Source organism: Mustelus asterias, chromosome 14, assembly GCF_964213995.1.
Source record: "Mustelus asterias chromosome 14, sMusAst1.hap1.1, whole genome shotgun sequence".
NCBI lineage: Eukaryota > Metazoa > Chordata > Chondrichthyes > Carcharhiniformes > Triakidae > Mustelus > Mustelus asterias.
The window spans coordinates 44,757,344-44,779,948 of NC_135814.1; the positions used below are offsets into that span (position 1 = coordinate 44,757,344).

At 42.5% G+C, this 22,605-nt stretch overlaps 1 protein-coding gene across 1 annotated transcript in view; it reads left to right on the forward strand.

Annotated features, from left to right (window-relative positions):
• Positions 1 to 22,605, forward strand: part of ly75 (lymphocyte antigen 75) — a 134,189-nt gene that overhangs the window by 39,412 nt on the left and 72,172 nt on the right. The window contains exons 4-10 of the mRNA XM_078228282.1: positions 1,474 to 1,638; positions 3,984 to 4,094; positions 7,103 to 7,249; positions 15,321 to 15,509; positions 16,502 to 16,659; positions 19,546 to 19,659; positions 20,377 to 20,468. Coding sequence (XP_078084408.1) covers positions 1,474 to 1,638; positions 3,984 to 4,094; positions 7,103 to 7,249; positions 15,321 to 15,509; positions 16,502 to 16,659; positions 19,546 to 19,659; positions 20,377 to 20,468 — 976 coding nt within the window. The remainder of the gene's footprint in view (positions 1 to 1,473; positions 1,639 to 3,983; positions 4,095 to 7,102; positions 7,250 to 15,320; positions 15,510 to 16,501; positions 16,660 to 19,545; positions 19,660 to 20,376; positions 20,469 to 22,605) is intronic.

The following is a 22,605-nucleotide window of genomic DNA, read 5'->3' on the forward strand; positions in this document are numbered from 1 at the left end:
CATGGGTTAGCTTTTAACTGTAATTAACCCGAGTTTGTTTGATTTTCATGCACTTTAAGGTTGTTTGCGAGATTCTTAATTGAGGTTTCCATTTATCTTCCATTTAACACTTTAATCTCCAACCTAAAAGTTATATTCCTAAAATTAAAAGTTACACCTCTCAAATACATGAATTACAGAATCAGTTATGCACATTCCAGCAATGGAGCGTTACTATGAAAAAATAAGTGGTCTGTCTTCATTACTAACACTTGTTACTAATTTGTCTGTTAGGTGGATTGCACATGCTAAATTGACCCTTAATGTCTTGGGTTTAGTAGGGTAAATGCATGGGGTTAGGGGGATAGGATCTGGGTAGGATTGTTGTCGGTGCAGACTCAATGGGCTGAATGGCCTCCGTCTGCATTGTAGAGTTTCTAGGATTTCTATAATTCTACTTCTAACTTGTGGGGAAATTACAGTGTGTGATTTTTTTTTTACATTAGCACAGATGTGAATGTTTTATGTGGAAGAAGGTGAAAAGACTTTTCCCCAAAATTGGAACCGAATCTAACTTGGTACAGGCTTGCAATTTTCCACTCTGTGCAACCTAGCAATTTTTTTCCTTCTACGCTGCCTTTTCTTCCTCTTCCCATAACTCTCAGACATTTTAATAGATGGGAGTTACTGTATCAGTTGTGGCTCATTTGGTAGCAGACTCCTCTCTTGAGTCACAAACTTTTGGGCTCAAGTGCAGGGCTTGAGCATAAAAATCAAGGCTGACACTCCAGGGTAGTATTGAGGGAGAGTTGCTTAAACTCTCTGACCCATGGCACTATTTCAGAGAAGAACAGGGCAATTATTCCAGTTGTTCTAGTCAGTGTTTTATCTCTCAATCAATATCACAAGATTACCTGATCATTATCACTTTGCAGTTTGTGGATGTTTGTTGTGCTTAACTCGGCTGCCACATTCCCTCCATGGCAGCAGTGACTACATTTCAGAAGCACCTCACTGGCTCAAAAGGATTTTGATATGTCCGGTGGTGTGAAAAGTGCTCTATAATTGCTAGCCTTTTCTTTCTGCGAGTGAGTTGAGGAATGTAGTAACAGAAAATGCCAGCTTTCATTCCTGAGGCAATTTTCCATAATGCTGTCCATTACTTCAATCAAAAATGAGTTCTTCGTTCCTATATGGCTACTGTAATGTGGAACAAAATGTCCTCAGTCGCTGACAAGTTGGATGGGAAATTACTGGTAGTTTGTGAGACAGCCTACTGAGAAAGATGGTGCTTCGATTATCGTTATAGCTTTCTTTTTGGACTGAGCACAGCAGATCTGCAACTATTTTATTCTAACTGCATTTTAATAAATGATCAAGAATACAATTTTTTGCCTTTCCTTCCTCTTTCCCAAATTAACTATTAAACACTCATCACTATTTGCTGTATTTATTTAGCGCAGTAGAAGTGAATTTTGTTTCACTGTTTTACAGATACTGAATGCAAAACTTTCTGGGAAAAAGATAGCACAGAACAGACTTGCTACCAATTTAACTTTCAGTCTTTTCTCTCATGGAGTGATGCTCGTCTTTCCTGTCAGACTCAAGGAGGGGATTTACTGAGTATTGCTGATCTGAAAGAACAGAAGTACATTTCTGGTGAGTTAGTGTTTCTTATCCATGATGCACGTGAAATAATCTGTCAAAATACAAAAAGATTTCCTGTACTGTTCTGCCCATGACTTGGCCTCTATTAATACTGACAGCTTGTGAAAATATGGAACAAACTATGATTATAATGCTCCATAAAAATTGCCAAACTTATTCATAGAATCCCTACAGTGCAGAAGAGGCCTTCGGCCCATTGAGTCAACAACGAGTATCTTACCCAAGTCCTATGCCCCGCCCTGCCTATTTGGCCCCACACTGTTACCATGGTTAATCCAACTAACCTACACATCTTGGGGCACTAAGGGGCAATTTTTAGCATGCCCAATCCACATGGCCTGCACATCTTTGGAGTGTGGGAGGAAACTGGAGCATCCAGAGGAAACCCACACATAGGGAGAGTATGTAAACTCCACACACATAGTCACCCAAGGCCGGAATTGAACCCAGGTCCCTGGAGCTGTGAGGCAGCAGTGCTAACCACTGTGCCGCCCTGTGGTAAAGTGAAGTTAAGAATCTGCAGAATGTTTGGTCAGACTTTGCTGTAGAAGTCGATTATCCTGTAACTTATTTTTTTAAAAAGTTATGTTTTGTGTAAAGGCTGGCTAATATGAAAAAGGAGAGAAATTTGAAGGTTCACAAGACATTAAACGCAACACATCAAGTAGGATATGATGTAAAAAAAATGTTGAAATACTAGACTTTATGGCAAGAGGTACAAAACATGCAAGTAGAAATGCAAATATCAGTAATAAACTAGGCAGCGATGTACTTTTTTCCAGTGGTTCAAGAGTTTCTTTTAAAAGTGGAATACATAAAAGATTAAATTTGGGTCAGAGATCAGGATTTTTTTTCTTTTCACAGGGAAACCATGTCAATTTTTAAAAATGCATGACTAATGGTGCAATCGCAACAGAAACAACTTGGAGATAAGGAAATACAATGAACATATGAAATTAGGGCTACTGCTAATGTGTGTGAAAACACTAGCATTAATTTATTAGATTGAATAGCTTTTTTCCATGTGTAATTTCTACATAACTATCCTTGCCTGGATGAGTTCAGCTCCAACATTCAGGAAAAGTGACATCATCCAAGACAAAGCAGCCTCCCACTACCACTGACACTCAGTAGCAGCCGTGTGTACCATCTACAAGATGCATTGCAGGAACTCACCAAGGTCCCTTGGGCAACACCTTCCAAATCCACATCCACTACAATCTAGAGAAGGATAAGTGCAGCAGATACCTAGGAACACCGCCACCTGCAAGTTCCCATCCAAGTTACTCACCATGTTGACCTGTAAATACATAGCCACTGCTTCACCATCGTTATTCAGAATCCTTGAACACCCTTGCTAGCAGCACTGTGAGTGTACCTACACCACATGGACTGCAGCAGTTCAAGAAGGCAGCTCACCACCACCTCCTTAAGGGCAACTAGGGATGGGCAATAAATGGTGGCCTAGCCAGCAATGCCCACATCCTTTGAATGAATAAAAATAATTGCCTACTACGAAATGATTACACTGCAGCAGGAACTCTGACTCAGCAGGATCTTTTAAAATCTTTAGCTTTTGTATTGAAATATCATAAATAATTGATTTGTAACACTAGATGGCATCCAGACAACGGCAAATGGATTTTCCATACATAGGATAGTGGATGGCATTTATCTTTTTTAGCTCTTCCACTATAGTTCGGGCTACAGCCATGAATGTTAATTGGTCAACAAGCATTATCTAACTATAGGATCAGGCCAGTTCTCCTCTTGTCCTATGATGAATTGCTAGTTTACCCTGCAATTTGGAAGCTTATTTTAAATTTAACTGCTGCTAGTTGTACTTATCAGGACTTGGGGAAACCTGGCATATGAAAAGGAGTTGAGGGATGACGGCTCCGGAAAGCAAGAGCTTCCCTACCCCTTGAAAACCTTTGGTTTCTCGCTTTACCCCATCAGCCTGCCCAGACATCATTGCTACCCCAACTCCATCCTTCCAATTTACAAATCCCAAGGGCCTTGGCTGCCACCTCCTGCCACTGGAACTCTCAACTGGCAAACAGCCAGTAAAGATTATTATTGAGACCCTGCTGTTGAATTTGGGCAGGACCTCTGTATTCTCAGCCTTGACGGGTTTGCATCTTGCTAACTTACTCGCCTTGCACCTCCGGTCTGTCTGGTTTAAACTCCAACTTTAGGAGATTCTGTAACAGTTCCTCCAACATTAACCAAATCAACGTGATTGGCCTGAACAGTAGTTCCAAAGCTCTTTTAAATATTACCTGCATCAAATACTTCTACATGTTTCATTTAGAACTAATATGTTATTTTAATAGAGCAATCAAATGTTCCGAAGAAAATGTGGATTGGTCTGAATCAGCTGAACATGGCTGCTGGCTGGCAGTGGTCAGATGGAACACCTTTAGCGTTTGTTAATTGGGACGATGGTAAGTAAAAACCTTTCATTTCCAAGGCTGTGTTATCTTATTTTCAAACTGTGTGGTTAATAACCAAAAGCTACTGGAGATGAGATTTCAATGCAGATTGCAATAACTTGCAACTAAATTATGCTTTTGGATTTTTCTCGGTTTAGACGTAAAAATGGTTTTGGTAAGAAACAAAGAACAATACAGCACAGGAACAGGCCCTTCAGCCCTCCAAGCCTGCACCGATCATGTGTTCCTAACTAGACCATCCATTTGTATCCCTTTATTCCCAGTCTGTTCATGTGGCTATCTAGATAAGTCTTAAATGATCCTAGTGTGTCTGCCTCAACCACCTTGCTTGGTAGAGCATTCCAGGCCCCCACCACCCTCTGTGTAAAATACGTCCCCCGCATATCTGTATTGAACCTTGCCCCCCTTACCTTGAACTTGTGGCCCCTTGTGTTTGTCATTTCTGACCTGGGAAAGAGCTTCCAACTGTTCACCCTATCTATGCCCTTCATAATTTTGTAAACTTCTATTAGGTCACCCCTCAACCTCCGTCTTTCCAGGGAGAACAACCCTAGTTTACTCAATCTCTCCTCATAGCTAATACCCTCCATACCAGGCAACATCCTGGTAAACCTTTTCTGCGCTCTCTTCAAAGCCTCCACTTCCTTCTGGTAATGTGGCGACCAGAACTGGACGCGGTATTCCAAATGTGGCCTAACCAACGTTCTATATAACAGCAACATCATATGCCAACTTTTATACTCTGTGCCCCGTCCAATAAAGGCAAGCATGCCATATGCCTACTTCACCACCTTTTCCACCTGTGCTGCTACCTTTAAGGATCTGTGGACTTGGACACCCAGATTTCTCTGTGTGTCTATACTCCTGATGGTTCTGCCATTTATTGTATAGCTCCCCCCTGCATGAGATCTACCAAAATGCATCACTTCGCATTTATCTGGATTAAATTCCATCTGCCATTTCTCCGCCCAATTTTCTAGCCTATATATATGCTGCTTTATTCTCTGACAATGTTCATCACTATCCGCAACTCCTGCAATCTTTGTGTCGTCCGCAAACTTACTAATCAGGCCAGCTACATCTTCTTCCAAATCATTTATATATATCACAAACAATAGAGGTCCCAGTACAGAGCCCTGCAGAACACCACTAGTCACAGACCTCCAATCAGAAAAAGACCCCTCCACTGCTACCCTCTGTCTTCTATGGCCAAGCCAGTTCTGTACCCATCTAGCTAGTTCACCTCTGATCCCGTGAGATTCAACCTTTTGCACCAGCCTGCCATGAGGGAACTTGTCAAATGCTTTACTAAAATCCATGTAGACAACATCCACGGCCCTTCCCTCGTCAATCATTTTTGTCACCTCCTCAAAAAAGTCAACCAAATTCGTGAGGCATGACCTCCCTCGTACAAACCATGTTGTCTATCGCTAATGAGACTATTCAGTTCTAAATGTGTATAGATCCTATCTCTAAGAATCTTCTCCAACAATTTCCCTACCACGGACGTCAAGCTCACCGGCCTATAATTACCCAGGTTATCCTTGCTACCCTTCTTAAATAACGGGACCACATTTGCTATCCTCCAATCCTCTGGGACCTCACCTGTGTCCAATGAAGAAACAAAGATTTCTGCTAGAGGCCCAGCAATTCCATCTCTTGTCTCTCTCAGCAATCTAGGACAGATGCCATCTGGCCCTGGGTATTTGTCTACCTTAATGCTTCCTAAAACACCTAACACTTCCTCCCTTGTAATTGTGATTTGTTCTAACGGGCCTACACATCCCTCTGCGACACTACCAAACAACGTGTCCCTCTCCTTTGTGCATACTGATGCAAAGTATTCATTTAGGATCTCACCTACTTCCTTGGGTTCTAAGCATAATTCCCCTCCTTTTGTTCTTGAGAGGTCCGACTCTTTCTCTGACAACCCTCTTGTTCCTAACGTATGTATAAAATGCCTTGGGATTCTCCTTAATCCTGACAGCCAAGGACATTTTGTGACCCCTTTTTGCCCTTCTAACTCCCTGTTTGAGTTCTTTTGTACTTTCTCTGTATTCCTCCAGTGCTTCATCTGTTTTTAGCTGCCTGGACCTTATGTATGCCTCTTTTTTTTTTTCTTTTTGATTAGACCCACAATATCTCTGGTTATCCATAGCTCTCGAATCCTACCTTTCCTGTCCTTCCTATTTACAGGCACATGCCTATCCTGCACTCCTATCAACTGCTCCTTTAAAAGACTCCCACATGCCAGATGTGGATTTACCCTAGAACAGCCTCTCCCAATCAACAGCCACCAAATCTTGCCTAATCCGGCTGTAGTTAGCCTTCCCCCAATTCAGCACCTTACCCATAGGACAACACTCATCCTTTTCCATGACTATACAAAAGTTTACAGAATTGTGGTCACTGTTCGCCACATGTTCCCTCACTGAAACTTTGATGACCTGACCGGGCTCATTCCCCAGTACTAGGTCCAGTATAGCCCCCTCTCTAGTTGGACTATCAACATATTGTTCCAAAGAACCTTCCTGGACACATTTTACAAATTCCTCCCCGTCCAGACCCCCACTTCACATGATCACCGGTAGTGATCTCGTGGAGTCAACCAAAGCATTAGAGGAAGGGCCATTTCTCTTTTTTTTGGCTTTTCTCTTTTTGTTTCTTGTCTTGTCTTTTTTTTGTTCCTGCTCCTTCCTTGCTCTATCCCTCCATTTATTCAGATCATTCTGTTTCTGTTCTTCCTTCTGTTTATTGCTTTTCTTGATTGTGCTTTTCTCAGTAACTGGGGTCTTACTCTATCTCCATCATTCCTCTGAACTGCTTTTGTTTTGTTTTCTTCCCATCATCGTTTTATTTCTTTTCCAAACTGTCTGCTTCATTCAGTGCACGAAGCCGGTGGAATATTGCAGAATGTAATACGCACATTAACTTGCCTCGAGAGCCCCCTGAAGTTAAACCAACTACTCAACTGAAACTTTGCACTTTATTCCATTTAGGTAGATTTGGTTTATACCATCTTGAGGAATCTAGCTGTGCCGCGCTGAACTCTGATTCTGATGGTCGCTGGCAAACTGGCCCTTGTGAAGCTGCCCTACCATATGTGTGCAAGAAACCATTCAATCGGACAAGGACAGAGTCGAGTGGTGAGTGTAATTTTGATTTCCCTTTTTTTCTCCCCTCATGAAATCAATTCTTCCTGCTCTCTCACTGATTTTTGTTTTAAAAATGGTACTTCTTTCTCGAGAGTTAGAAAACCAATGCGTAGACTGGACAGGGCGTGCCCTTAATCCATTTCCTTGCTTGCTGCAAAAACCAATTCAAATTCAAATTGAGTTCAATTTATGATCCCCACAAAAGGGACATTCTAGATCCAAGCTGACAAGAAAGATCATTGCACCTAATGTCATGCTGGATCCTACGTTCAGTCATAACCAATCTCACTGATTCAACTCTTGCTCTTTATCAGTTGTTTCTTCTGTGGCTGGAGTACATTTGTTTGGATTATTTTAATCGCACTACCACTGTCAAAATGAAGACAAGACACGGAGGGTTGTTTAGACAGTAGAAAGATTTGAATTTATATAGCACCATTCACTCGCTACCTCAAGATGTCCCCAGGTACTTGCAGCCAGTGAGGCACTTTTGAAGCGTAGTCACAATTATAAACTGCTATAATGTATACCAAAATGCAAGCAGCTCAGTGGCCCCAGCTGCCAATTATACAATATAAATTAAACTGTCGTCGTCCTCAATAAAATGTGGCAAATGACTTCTTCTTGCATCCTATTTAGTAACGAATAATTAGGAAATCAATTGGAGCAGGAAAGTCAGGGAAGGGGAAAAATCCACTGTGAGGAGAAATTTGAGACTCCACAATCCGTTTAAGACACTCTGTGGCCCCTAAGCTCATTTCTGATTGATCTTTTGAGTGCATTATTCAACTGCATTGAGCAAAGGAACATCGCAGACAGCATGCTGATCAGGGCCCAGGAAGAAAAGTGACACCTTAAAATAGTATGCACACTGATCAGCTGTGTGGGGGAGTAGTGACGGTGGCAGAAAAAGCTAGCATTCACTGAAGGAAAATTATGGAGTTGAGCAGCGTGGTTCAATTTCAGAAAACATAGGAGGCACTTATTGTAACAATTTCCCTGTGATAATGTGCTGATTATACACTGGGCGCAGAATCCCCAGACTCCAGCCGAAATGTCAGGGCAAGTCCGCCTCCCATTTTGCAGGCTCGACCTGCTTTATTTTTCGGCTGACTACTCTTTAATTAGTACGAGGTGAGATTTCCATCCGTTTCCAGGGGAAATCCAGCCTCATAGAGCCAACCAGAGGCCAGCAACTCTGCAGCACACCAGGATCAATGGCCTTTGATAGTATTGCAGGAGGCATGGGAGGAAGAGGAACCATGGATGCCCCAAAATGCCAGTCTGTGATCTGGGTTGGTGGGCACTGGCAAGGGCGGGGGAGCATCATATTACAAACATACAAACATATGAAATCGGAGGAGAAGTTGGCCATTTGGCCCCTCGAGCCTGCTCCGCTATATGATAAGATTATGGCTGATCTGTCTGTTTGTGTTTCAAGTTCTATGTTCTCATCTCCCCTGATAACCTTTGATTCCCTTATCTAATCAGAATCTATCTACCTTTACAATATTCAGTGATCCCCACCTCCACTGCCTTCCGATGCAAAGTTCCAAAGTCACGCAACCTTCTCTTCATCTGTCTTAAAAAAATGTGATCCTTAATTTTAAAACAGTGCCCCCTAGTTCTGGACTCGCCTATGAGAGGAAATATCTTTTCCACATACACCTCAACACCATTCAGGATCTTGTATACATTAATCAAGTCACCCCTCACTCTTCTAAACCCCAGTGGAAACAAACCCAGTCTGTCTAACCTATTTTCATAAGATAACCCGCTCACTTCTGGTGTCCATCTAGTAAGCTTGGTCTGAACTCTCTCTCCAATGCATTTACATCCTTCCTTAAATAAGGAGACCAAAACTGAATGCAGTATCCAAGATGTGGTCTCACCAATGCCATGTTTAACATCCATAATTTTATGTTCAATTCCTCTTGGAATAAAGGATAGCATTCCATTAGTCTTCTTAATTACTCGCTATACCTGCATACTAAGTTTTTGTGACTGATGCACCAGAACACCTAGATCCCTCTGTGTCTCAGAATTCTGCAGCTGTTCACCATATAAACAATACTCTTTTGTTTTATACTTCCTGCCAAAGTGAACAACTTCACATTTTCCCAAATTATACTCCTTGTGCCAGATTTTTGCCTTCCTACTCTACCTATCTATATCCATCCGCAGCTTCCTCATGTCCACTTCATAACATACTTTCCTACCTATTGTGTCATCTGCAAATTTAGCGACCATGCCTTCATGCTCACATCAAAGTCATTGATACTAAATTGTAAAAATTTGAGGCCCAAACTTGTCATCAGAAAAGACCCATTTATGCAGATCCCCCTGTTTTCTGCCAGCCAGCCAGCCAATCTTCTATCCATGTTAATATCCACCCCTACACCATGAGCTTCACTTTCATAACCTTTGATGTGACATTTTATCAAATGTCTTCTGGAAATCCAAATGCAGTATGTTTACAGGTTCCCCTTCATCCAACATGCCTGTTACTCCTTCAGGTAAAACAAATAGATTGGTTAAGCTGCCTCTTCCTGATTATTGTGGAATTTCCAAGTGCAGTAAGAAGTCTCTCAACACCAGGTTAAAGTCCAACAGGTTTATTTGGCAGCACAAGCCACAAGCTTTTGGAGCACTGCCCCTTCATCAGGTGAGTGGGAATGATATTCACAAACAGGGCATATATAGACACAAACTCAATTTACAAGATAATGGTTGGAATGCGAGTCTTTACAGGTAATCAAGTCTTAAAGGTACAGACAATGTGAGTGGAGAGAGGGTTAAGCACAGATTAAAGAGATGTGTATTGTCTCCAGACAGGACAGTTAGTGAGATTTTGCAAGCTCAAGCAAGTCGTGGGGGTTACAGATAGTGTGACATGAACCCAGGATCCCGGTTGAGGCCGTCCTCGTGTGCGGAACTTGGCTATCGGTTTCTGCTGCAAAATCTCACTAACTGTTCTGTCTGGAGACGATACACATCTCTTTAACCTGTGCTTAACACTCTCTCCACTCACATTGTCTGTACCTTTAAGACTTGATTACCTATAAAGACTCGCATTCCAACCATTATCTTGTAAATTGAGTTTGTGTCTATATATGCCCTGTTTGTGAACACAAACTCCCACTCACCTGATGAAGAGGCAGTGCTCCGAAAGCTTGTGGCTTGTGCTACCAAATAAACCTGTTGGACTTTAACCTGGTGTTGAGACTTCTTACTGTGCTTACCCCAGTCCAACACTGGCATCTCCACATCAGAATTTACAAGTGCACAGCTATAGCCGCCTTAATGATCAATCCCAACATCTTCCCCATGACAGACATATTGCTAACTGGCCTATAGTTCCCTCTTTTCTGCTTCCCTTCCTCCTTGAATAGAGGGGTATATTTGTTACTTTCCAGTCTGATAGAACCTTTCCAGAATCCTGGGAATTCTTGGAAATTAACACCAACATATCTACTACCTCATTAGCCACTGACTCTAGGGTGAAGTCCATCAGGATGCAGAGACTTGTCAGTCCGCAGCTCCATTGGTTTACCCAGCACAGCTTCCCTAGTGATTGTGATTTCAGTAAGTTCCACTACCCTCCCCCCTCCTGATTTACAGCTATTACTGGAATATTTTTGTATCTTCCATAGTAAAGATAGAAGCAAAATATTTGTTCATTTCATCTGCCATTTCTTTTATTATGTACTATTAACATCCCATTCTCTCTCTCTCTCTCTCTAGAGGACTGACACTACTTTTTTTTACAATACCTGTAGAACTTTTGCCATCTGTCTTTACATTTCTAGCTAGCTTCCTCTCATACACTTAACCTTTTAGTTATTCTTTGCTGTTCTGAACCATCTGTGCCTCTCACCTTTGTGCAGTTGAATGCTTTTTCCTTAATTTGACAGTTTCCTTAACTCCTTTAGTTAACCATGGATAGTGGACCCTCCCCTTAAAACTTTTCTTTTCAATAGGAACATACTTATTCTGAAATATCCCCTTAAATGCCTGCCATTGCTTCTCAGTTGATGTGTCCCCTAGCCTAGTGTCCCAGTTCATGTCAGCTAGCTCAGCTTTCATGCTTACGTAGTTTCCCTTATTTAAGTTTAAAATACTAACTAGTCTTGGACCCATTATTTACCCTTTCAAGCTAGGTGTAAAATTCAGTCATACTGTGGTTGCTGCTACATAGGGGTGCCTTCACTCTGAGATCATTAATTATGTCACTTTGTCCCAGTTAAGACAGGAAGGAAAATAAATACATAGCTATGTCACACAGACGGCTCTGTAAAAGATATCATTTCTTTTCTTCAGTGGACAAGGCTTTACATGATTAGCCGTGAATCATAGCAGAGAAATTTAGAACTATCAGAGACTTAATTAGGGATGCTAATTGCCCTCTGTGACTGCTGATGTTAGAATTCCAGAGAAATACATCAAATGTTTTTACATTTCTAAGGCAGAATTCCAGCCCCAGAGACAGTGTACATGTCCCAGCCCAACTCCTACTATCCCAAGATAATGTTAATAGCCTAAACATTATCTGCTCCAAGACACAATGGGTTTCAACCAGGACCCTCATTTAGTCAACCTGAAACCAGTGTCACAAGTTACTCAGAGAGGATTGGAAAACACACCACCATTTTATAAAAGAGGGATATCAATTTTTAAAAAAAAACAAATCTTGCAAATGGATTATGCGAGTAGAAATTAGGGTTGTTTAAGTACAACCCTCTCCTGTTCATAACGGATTACACAATACCAACCTGCTCTCTGCTTGGTTCCAGAATATGCTGCTATAAGAAACTGTCTCAGAAGCATTCTATGAACTCCTCAACCAGGCTACTACTGGCAGTCTGATTTTTCCAGTTTAAACGTAGATTAAAATCATCCATGATTATTGCCATCCCTTTATCACAAGCACACAATATTTCTTCTTGTATAATTTGTCCTACATTGGTGAGCTGGACAGGCAGGGAGGGGGAGGGCAGATGTAGGGAGGCAAAACTGAGAGTGTGGGTGGGTTCTAGGTGACAGAGGAGACTCAGGATGGAAGCAAACTCCATCCCTCTCCCCATTCACAGACCAGCAGCCCGTAGGGCTAAACCTGCTGGGCTACACCTTGGGCGCAGGCCTCCACTGCTGCCTGTTAATATGATGGTGGGATGAGACCCCTAATTGGGAATTAGTTGCCCGCTTCAGCTGGAATTTTCCAGGCTACAATGGTGGATTTTCAACAGCGGAGCTGGCTTGCCATTGGCCGCCAGCAGGATTTTCCAGTTCCACCGAAGCCGATGGCAATTTGCAAGCCTCGTCTGTCCTGCCGCTGGGGAACCCACAGTGGGGCTCAACTTCAGCAGGACTGGAAGACCCTGCTACTGGGATGGGCCTGAACATCCCAACTGCCTGGTTTAAACATCTAGATAACAAAGACACCTATGTCAGACTCCTATTTATTGACTACAGCTCAGCCTTCAACACTATTATTCCCACGAAGCTCATCTCCAAACTCTGTTGCCTGGGCCTCGGCAGCTCCCTCTGCGACTGGATCCTGAACTTCCTAACTCACAGACCACAATCAGTAAAGATAGGCAACAACACCTCCTCGATACCAGTCCCCCACAAGGCTGTGCTCTCAGCCCTCTACACCTATAGCTTCCTATGCACCTATGACTTTGTGGCCAAATTCCCCTCCAATTCGATTTTCAAATTTGCTGACCACACCACCGTAGTGGGTCGGATCTCAAACAATGACGAGACGGAGTACAGGAATGAGATGGAGAATCTGGTGAACTGGTTCAGCAACAATAATCTCCCTCAATGTCAGCAAAATGAAGGAGATTGTCATCGACTTCAGGAAGCATAAAGGAGAACATACCCCTGTCTACATCAACGGGGACAAAGAAAGGGTTGAGAGCTTCAGGTTTTTAGGTGTCCAGATCACCAACAACCTGTCCTGGTCCCCCCCTATGCTGACACTATAGTTAAGAAAGCCCACCACCGCCTCTACTTTCTCAGAAGACTAAGGAAATTTGGCATGTCAGCTACGACTCTCACCAACTTTTACAGATGCACCATAGAAAGTATTCTTTCTGGTTGTATCACAGCTTGGTATGGCTCCTGCTCTGCCCAAGACCGTAAGGAACTACAAAAGGTTGTGAATGTAGCCCAATCCATCACGCAAACCGGCCTCCCATCCATTGACTCAGTCTACACTTCCTGCTGCCTTGGCAAAGCAGCCAGCATAATTAAGGACCCCACGCACCCTCGACATTCTCTCTTCCTCCTTCTTCCATCGTGAAAAAGATACAAAAGTCTGAGGTCACTTACCAACAGACTCAAGAACAGCTTCTTCCCTGCTGCTGTCAGAATTTTGAATGCACTTTCCTGGTATTAAGTTGATCTTTCTCTACACCCTAGCTATGATTGTAACACTACATTCTGCACTCTCTCGTTTCCTTCTCTATTTACAGTTTGCTTTGTATAGCGCGCAAGAAACAATACATTTCACTTGTGCCAATACATGTGACAATAATAAATCAAATCAAATAAACTGTGAAAATGTACTCTCTGGAAAAATGTAAGTTTGAAGCCACTCGAGAACATCTTGTCACAAATCCAGAGTTTTAACGTCAAATGACTTGCTCATTGTACGTATGGATGGATAAGTTATTTTAATTTATCAGTTATCTTGACAAATGTACATGTTAAAACTTCGTGGGTCAGCAGTCAGGAAATGATCTCTCATGTTTTCCAACCATCCAATTAATTGTGCACAATTGTTGCCACGGTAAATTGTTTTGCAATCTTTGCAAATGCTTTACTTTGACTTGGTACTTCTCCAAATGCTCCAGTGTTGGGTAATCTGCCTTGTGACACATCTCAAGTTGCAAAATCAGGTCAGCTGCTTCTGTGATGTTTCGACCAGCTGCATGACTGGCCTACTTTGTCACATGGTAATATCGATTCTTAATGATTCTTTGTTTAAGGGTTATGTCAAACCATGCACCACCAGTTACAGAATTATTTAAGAACAAAATGAAAAGACAGTAGGCTTTTAAAAATGCATTCTTTCATGGGATATGGATGTCACCTGGCAAGGCCAGCATTTGTTGCCCATCTTCAATTGCCCTTGAAATGAGTGGGTTGCTAGGCCATTTCAGAGGGCAATTAAGAGTCAACCACAATGCTCTGGAGCCACACGTAAGCCAGACCAGGTAGGGAAGGCAGATTTTCTTCCTCAAAGGGCATTCGTAAACTAGATGAGTTTTTGCAATATTAATGGTATTTGCCATGGTCATCATTACATGGAGACCTAAGGATCACAAAAAATTGGTCCTCAGGTCTTCGCTAAAATTCATGATGAGCTGTTTCAAGTAAATCCTCGGGGAGGGAAAGGACTACAGGAGAGGGGCTGATCACTGCTGCAGAAGCCAGTGAAATTATTCCAACTCCTGCTGGCTCTGAAGGTGTATATTTGCTCACTCCTTTTCAGTTGTGACCACTGGAAACTTGTGAAACAAATTCCCCCCTCCCCAAAGCCACAGGTGAGAGATGGTGGTAGGAGAGTCATGCGATTGAGGTCATGGGGGATTAGCAGTAAGGGCAGGCATGGTTTTCCCCCTTCCCAATGCCTGATCTCTTCTTCAAATGTTGGCAGGGTTAGAAAAGTCATCCGCAGGCCTTTGCGCCATGGATTTAATCAGAATAGAGGAGGCAAGTGGTGGGGTCCCCGCCTGCCAATGCCCCCCCAAAACGGGTTAAATGTCCCGCCACCTAGAAGACCACGGTGGAGGGTTTTAAATGCTGCCCTACATCCCAAATTAGCATATGCACAAAGCCAGACACACAGTGGACATCCAGGACATGCCTGAACCAATTTCAGGTAGGATATTTTCTGCATCCCAGAATTTATATCTGTAGCAACAGCTCTTCAAAAACAACAACTCTATGGTCTACTAATGCTGTGGGAAGGTAATATAAAAGGAGGAAATTGCAAAAAGAATGTGGAGGTTGCATGAAATTTACAAGCTGATTATGGCTGCTTTATTATCAGATCCTTGGAAGTACTTCAGTACAGAATGTGAAGCTGGCTGGTTGGAATTCAATGGCTTCTGCTTTTATATGAACACCAAAGAGTTGAAATGGGATGATGCAAACAATTCCTGTAAATCCAAAGAAAGTCAGCTCATCAGCATACATTCATTAGCAGATGTGGAGCTAATTGTCAGCAAGCTTCATGAAGGTAAGAGTCCATGTAAACTCTAATTTCTTTCTGAGCAGTGCAAATAGTGCAAGAGCCCTGGTTTAAATCTAAACAAACAAGTATAACCTTGGAAAACTATCAAAAGCTGGCCAACAGCATCACAAAAGCTGACAGTCCTCAAGGAACCGACCCCAATGAAATTTACCGGATTTACAAACCAAAGTTTGTGAAGATAATTACTGAGGTGGAAATTGCAGCACAAATTTTATTTGGGAAAATTATTCCGTTTCCAAAGGTACGGGCAGGTCCTTTGACCTCAGGCGGGATTTTACAGTTTCGGGATGAGCAAGACCGTAAAGTCCCGCCCGAAGTCAACAGACCTTCCCATGCTCCACCCCTCGCCAGCTCCGATTCCTGTGGCGGGAGGGCCGGTAAAATTCCAGCCACTGTTCTTTCCCCTTTCAAAACAAATCAAAATGCATCCATTTTCTGATCAGAGAACTCAGAAAGGAAGACCCCAATGTATGCAAGTTTTGAGGGTTAAGAATGTGGCATAGGTTCAGGAGAGAGAGAAACAATGCTAGAAAGGAAAGGCAGGAAACTACTAAGTGAGCATGGAAGGCAGATAAAAGGGTAGAAAATAAACAACAAAGGAGTTGTTTAGTGATCAGTGGGATATGGTTAAATGCAAGCAGCCCAGTGAATAAGGCCAAACATTGTCAGCAATGGGAGGATGAAATGCTGGAAGAGTAATTGAATGAAGAAATATGGGTTGAACTCAGGGATAAGAAAAGGAGTTATCGACGGCTGGGTGTATACTGTACACCCTGTTATGATCCCCGGACCCTAAATGGTGTTATAATATTTCTAGGTTTAAATCCTTGTAACTTCACCTGCCATCTGCAAATATCAAAATTCAATTATGCTATTTGTTGAACTGCCCTATAAATTATCCCAGGATTAATTTGGTAAATTTCTGTTGATCTCTTTTGATTTTCCTTAGCTATTGTTACTTAAGTTTTTTTTTCCAGATTACAGATCTGATATCTGGACTGGATTAAGAAGTAATCAGTTCCCAGCCTGGTTCAAGTGGTCAGATGGATCTTCCGTGACCTTCACTTACTGGGATCTGGCTCAACCTACTATTCCCCCTAACACTACAAAACACTGTGTATCCTATGCAGGCAAGGCAAGTCATGACTAATCCGTTATTTCTACATTCTCTCTTCTCGGAGTGTATTTCTTTAATTCATTAATAGACTTATTTTTAAAACTCTTGGTTGAAAATCAGACAACTGTCCTAACATTGGCTGCATGAAGCCTGGGATATTTGGACTCCCTCCCTGGTCCCTGCATGTCCATGGATGGTTTCTTGCCTGAGCCATCAAAAACAGTTTCTCTTCTTCCCTCCTCTGCTGCATTCCAAAGGGATTATTCTCTCCATGACAACCTAGCATAGACTCGGTTTGAGGCCTGGGTATAATAGATAGGGTAAATGTTATTTAGTTCAAGTTTCTTTCGTATGATTTGAGTCTATTTCTGCCCCCTCTTTATAAAAAAAAAAGAGGCATTTACACTGGAGCAACCCAATGCCCCTTCATCAGTCTACAGCAATAGAATAGTTCACACTTCCATTCTGCCCCAACACGCCCCCCCCCCCCCCCCCCCCCCCACCCCCAAACATTTGCTTCCCTTCCCTTTGCACATTCCCATGTTGGTGCAATGGATGTGACCAGATTGTGGGCCATTATGGCAACAGCTCATTTTCAACATCGAGGGGAGTAGCGCACACCCAATAATAGAGGAAACCTTGGCTGTTGCAGCCATCCTCTTATCAGGTGCTTATCCGAATCTGTGTTTAGCGATAGTTTCTTAGACTCAATGGGAGTTCAGCAGCGCTAATAAGCTGGACGAGAACAATTGTATTTATTTTGGTGCATTACCTTCCCAGGGGTTGTGCTTGCAGGTGGCAACATGGTTGGTTGTGTGTGGATATAATGTTCCTCTTTCTTTTCCAACTGTATCTAATCCCTTGTGGTTGAGTTTGTTATGGACAATACCAACCAGTTATTGCTCCATTTTTAGGGCTGGGACTTATTAAAGTTTATTTACTAGTCCAAGTAAGGCTTACATTAACACTGCAATGAAGTTATTGTGAAATTCCCCTAGTTGCCACAGTCCGGCGCCTATTCGGGTCAATGCACATAACCAGCACGTCTTTCAGACTGTGGCAGGAAACCAGAGCACCCAGAGGAAACCCGTGCAGACACGCGGAGAACGTACAAACTCCACACAGACAGTGACCCAAGCCAGGAATCGAACCCGGGTCCCTGGCGCTGTGAGGCAGCAGTGCTAACCACTGTGCTATTAGCATAACAATAGGCTGAAGTCCAAGTATGTTGAGGCATTCCCACAGCTCTCAACTGCCCCTTAGCGAGCAAAATGGATATTCTCCATGACACTGAGAAGGGCCCCAATGTCAGGGAAGGGAAAGTCACTAAGTGGCAATCTGGTTTCTGGTGCTTGGTGAAGAATTCCAGCTCCTCCTGGCCCTACAAAAGGAACTTGCCTTTGGGATTCTCTTCAGCCAGGCCGCCAACGAACACTGGTCAGAACATTCACAGTGCACGGTCCAACCAGTTCAGTCAAATGTCATAGGACCACAGTTAATATTTTAATTGAGCCGACTGTGACTCAAGGGGCCATCCAAGCCACCCGGGAGAAACTCCAAGAAATATTGCTGCGTTGGAATGATTGAGAAGTTGGTGGTTGATCCTTTGCCCAGTATTGTCGAGGCACCATTGTCCAATTCTGCTGGCTGGTCAGCCTGGAAATTCAACCTGTAGAATGTAAACAAAAATAATTAAGATGTGGCTAAAAAGTTTTAATTATGATAATGATGGTTATAAATGATTGATCAAGCTGTTCGTTATTTGACCTCCTTTTGCAAAAACTATGCTTATGCCACAGATGTTAATGCCACAGCCAGATTTAAGATACCCAGAAAAATTCCAGTCACTATGAACGCCCTCTAACTAATGTTTCAGTAGGCTGAGTGTAAAACAGACACAAAAAGGAACAGTATCGGAAATAGTTTTTGGTTGAAAACATCCAATGTCAAATTGAGTCACTGTTTATCAGGCATCCAGGTTGGACTACTTGTAAATGCTAATGAAGGCCTAACTGGTGGCTGACTGACTTACTGACTCTTTTAGGACCATCATCTTCTTTATTTGACCTCCCCAAAGTGTTAATACAACAATGAAAACCTTCAAAGGAAAATAACAAAAACAATTTAAGAACAATTCCTTCAAGTGTCAGACTTAATCCGTAATACCATAAATCTGTAAATTCTGAATTCTCACATGCTTCTTCTTCCTGAACATATTGCATCATTTTACTAGTTTAAGTTTTTAATATGAATTACTTTTTATGTTTTGTTGCTAATGTACTGGCTTTTAAGTCTGCCTGTTGAATGTGGCATCACTTGGAATTTCCACAACTGGCCATGGCACATTGGTTTCGAGTCAGACTCCAGATACTTGAACACAAGTGAGGGGAGTTTTCCCATCCTGCCCACCATGGCAATTGTAGCGGGTGGGTAGGCGGACCATGCAAAGGTCCGTTGACCACGGGTGGGATTTTCCAGTTTTGGAGCGAGCATGGCCGGAAAGTCCCGCCCCCCCCAAGGTCTACGCTAACACTCGAGTGCAGTATTAAGGGGAGTGCAGCACGTTAGGAAGTGCGGTCTCTTAGATGAACCATTAACATTTCGGGTGGATATAACATCTCCCATGACACCATTTGAAGATGACCACAGAAATTCTCCCTGGTGTCCTGGCCGATATTCATTCTTCAACAAACATCATTAGCAGCAATCATGATCACATGACTGTGGGACGTTGCTGTGGCTCCTACATTACAATAGCAACTATGAAGTATTTCATTGGCTGTAAAAAGTGATGTCCCGAAGTCATAAATATGTAATTGTAAGTTCTTCCTTTTATAAAGATTATTGTACTAGGAGAACGTGAACTTATTGGTGGTACAACTTGAAATTTTTCTTATCCCACAGTGGGGTCGGTGGAGCTTGGCAGACTGTGACCGCGAGCTACCATATGTATGTAAGAAACCAGGAAGAATTAGGAATGAAACAGGTCGGTCTGATGTAGGATGCCCTCAGAATGAGGTAATCTTTATGTTGTATGGTAACATGTGCACTGCATCGACTTGATTCTTTTAGGTTAGCCTTGAAATGTACAGGTTTCTGGTGGCTTTAAATATACACAGGCTAAATTGAAGTGAAGTATTTTTTCTGAAACACAACTGTAAGTATTATAAAGTTTGCTCATTGTAATTGTTATCTGAATTTAGTAACATTTCACCCAGGTATTATCAATTCATTTAAATATTAACTTGCCTTTATTTGAGTTTTAAGCCGTTCTTATTTCTCACGCTATTTAATTCCATGTATTTATGTACCAACATCCTATGTTATGGGCTGGCAAGACATTAATTTGTGCTTGTAACTCCATTCTTGTCAAACGTTTGATCTAATTTGAGATGTATTGTGTGAAGTCTTAGAACTCCCCATCGAGGGAGGTGAGTTACATTAATTTACTCTTACACAGGGCCTGGCAGATGGTTGCAGTGGAACATTGGCACAAGAATAGCAAGCAGATGAAGATGGGTCGGGGAGGGGGGGGGAGTTTACAAAAGTTGGAATTTTTTTTAGATTAATTTATTATAAATGTAAGGGTTCATAGTAAAAGTAATGTTTGCTAATGTATAGCATTTTCCTACATTATTCATCATAAATATAAACCAATAAGATAAAAAATAATTATTACATCCTTGGTTCTTGAAGTTTTAACACAACTCTAAATCTTACGTTTTCCCTTTTAAGCCCTGGGAAAGGCATGGAAATTACTGCTACAAGGTTGATTCATCAGCAACGGTGGAGTTTGAATCAAAATGTCATCTTACAATACAAAGCAGGTGCGTAAAATCTTATGATTTACTTTCTACTTTAGGAGATGGTGACAATTTAGAACCATTCTTGTTCAAACACTATTGCTGGAATTCTACCGCCTCGCCTGCCACGAAATCAGAGGAGGCAAGGAGTGGACAACAGAACTGTCCGTTGACCTCGGGCAGGAATTTCCAGTCTCGCTCAAGCAAGGCTGTAGAATCCCACCCAATGGGTGGGATTTTCTGGTTACTCCTGCCAAAGAGATTATCTGGTCCCGCTGACAGAGAGGCCCTACCGTAAGTTCTCCTGCATTGGAGGGGGCGAACTTCTGGTTCCGTTGCTGGTCTATGGCAGGCCGCCCTCGGCACTCAAAAGACACTTGTGTTTTTGGGGTAGTTGTGGGTGTGGGTGATCCCACCCAGTGCTTCTATATGCGAAAAGTGTGACTTTTATAACAACAGCATGAAATTGTTTTTCAGTTGGTAAATATCAAGGAATGCACTTTGTCATGATTCAGTTGCATTGTGACATCTCCCCCATGATTTTATATAAAAATCACGTTTTTTTTTCAAACATTAGCATGCAGTCTCCCTAGTTCTGCACTTCACCTTGTTGCACTAGCTGCAACGTAATTTGGGATGCTTTCAGATGCAGCTTTAGAGCAAACAAAAAAATTGTAGAAATGTAAAGTAGGGCATTGATTTTTCATTCTGTTTAGCTTTATTTTTTGTTTCCTAATGCAAAGTGAAGTCCAGTTCCATTGTTGTCAATTGAAAAGAGTCAGCATAATTACAGAATTTTAAAAACACGACATATTATTTCTACTCCTCTACCCCAACTACGAGCACAGGATGACATTGTCAAGTTCAACATGACCACTGGAACAGAGGATGGATCCCACTTCTGTCTGTCTATTAAATTAACATAATTAAAATTTCCTGCTGGCATCCAAGAGTGAAAGTTTTCTCCTATGGAATCAATATCCTTCCTCCACAAAAATGGAAAATTTTGCGCAGGAAGTTTTATGACATTTTAACAATTTATAGCAAAGTTTTTTTTATGTGCAGAAGGCATTGGAAAACCACTGCCGTCCTTTGCCACACATAATCATGGACCAATTGAATGAAAATCCATGGTCGCCAATGCTTCTTGGGACATGGTAACTGAAGGAGGAGCCCTGCTATTAGTTTCCCAGGCTTGCAAACTTGTGTGCCCAAAAAGATGCGGCAAATGCACTGCTGTGTGGGCACTGCCAATGCCAATGTTGGCCTTCTGCCAGAACATGGACAAGAGTAGACTGGTGAAATCTTCAAAATGCATAAAGACAAAGGATGGTGGTTTCTTTTTCTCTCTTTCCACACCATCTGTATGGAAAAGCCTGGTTAAGAAACTGATGATGTGGAGATGCCGGCATTGGACTGGGGTGAACACAGTAAGAAGTCTCACAACACCAGGTTAAAGTCCAACAGGTTTATTTGGTAGCAAATACCGAAAGCTTATGGTATTTGCTACCAAATAAACCTGTTGGACTTTAACCTGGTGTTGTGAGACCTCTTACTAAGAAACTGATGAGCAGCCCTCGTGCAAAGGGAAATCATAGAAGAAATCATAGAAACCCTACAGTGCAGAAGGAGGCCATTCGGCCCATCGAGTCCGCACCGACCACAATCCCACCCAGGCCCCACCCCCACATATTTTACCCACTAATCCCTCTAACCTACGCATCCCAGGACTCTAAGGGTCAATTTTTTTAACCTGGCCAATCAACCTAACCCGCACATCTTTGGACTGTGGGAGGAAACCGGAGCACCCAGAGGAAACCCACGCAGACACGAGGAGAATGTGCAAACTCCACACAGACAGTGACCCGAGCCGGGAATTGAACCCGGGACCCTGGAGCTGTGAAGCAGCAGTGCTAACCACTGTGCTACCGTGCCAGGGAAATAAAACAAGTCTAGGTTGAAAGATAAGGGGCGATTCTCCCAGCCAGCACAGCGGGCTAGGAGACTCAACTGGAGGCTGTGTAGCGGGCTTCCTGCTGGGCTCCACGCATCTCTGGCCGCCAGATTTCCGGTGCCATCAACTCCGTGCCAGAAATCAGCATGGAGCTGTTTAAAATATTCAAATGAAGATTTAAATCTCATTAACGGACCCGGGACTGAA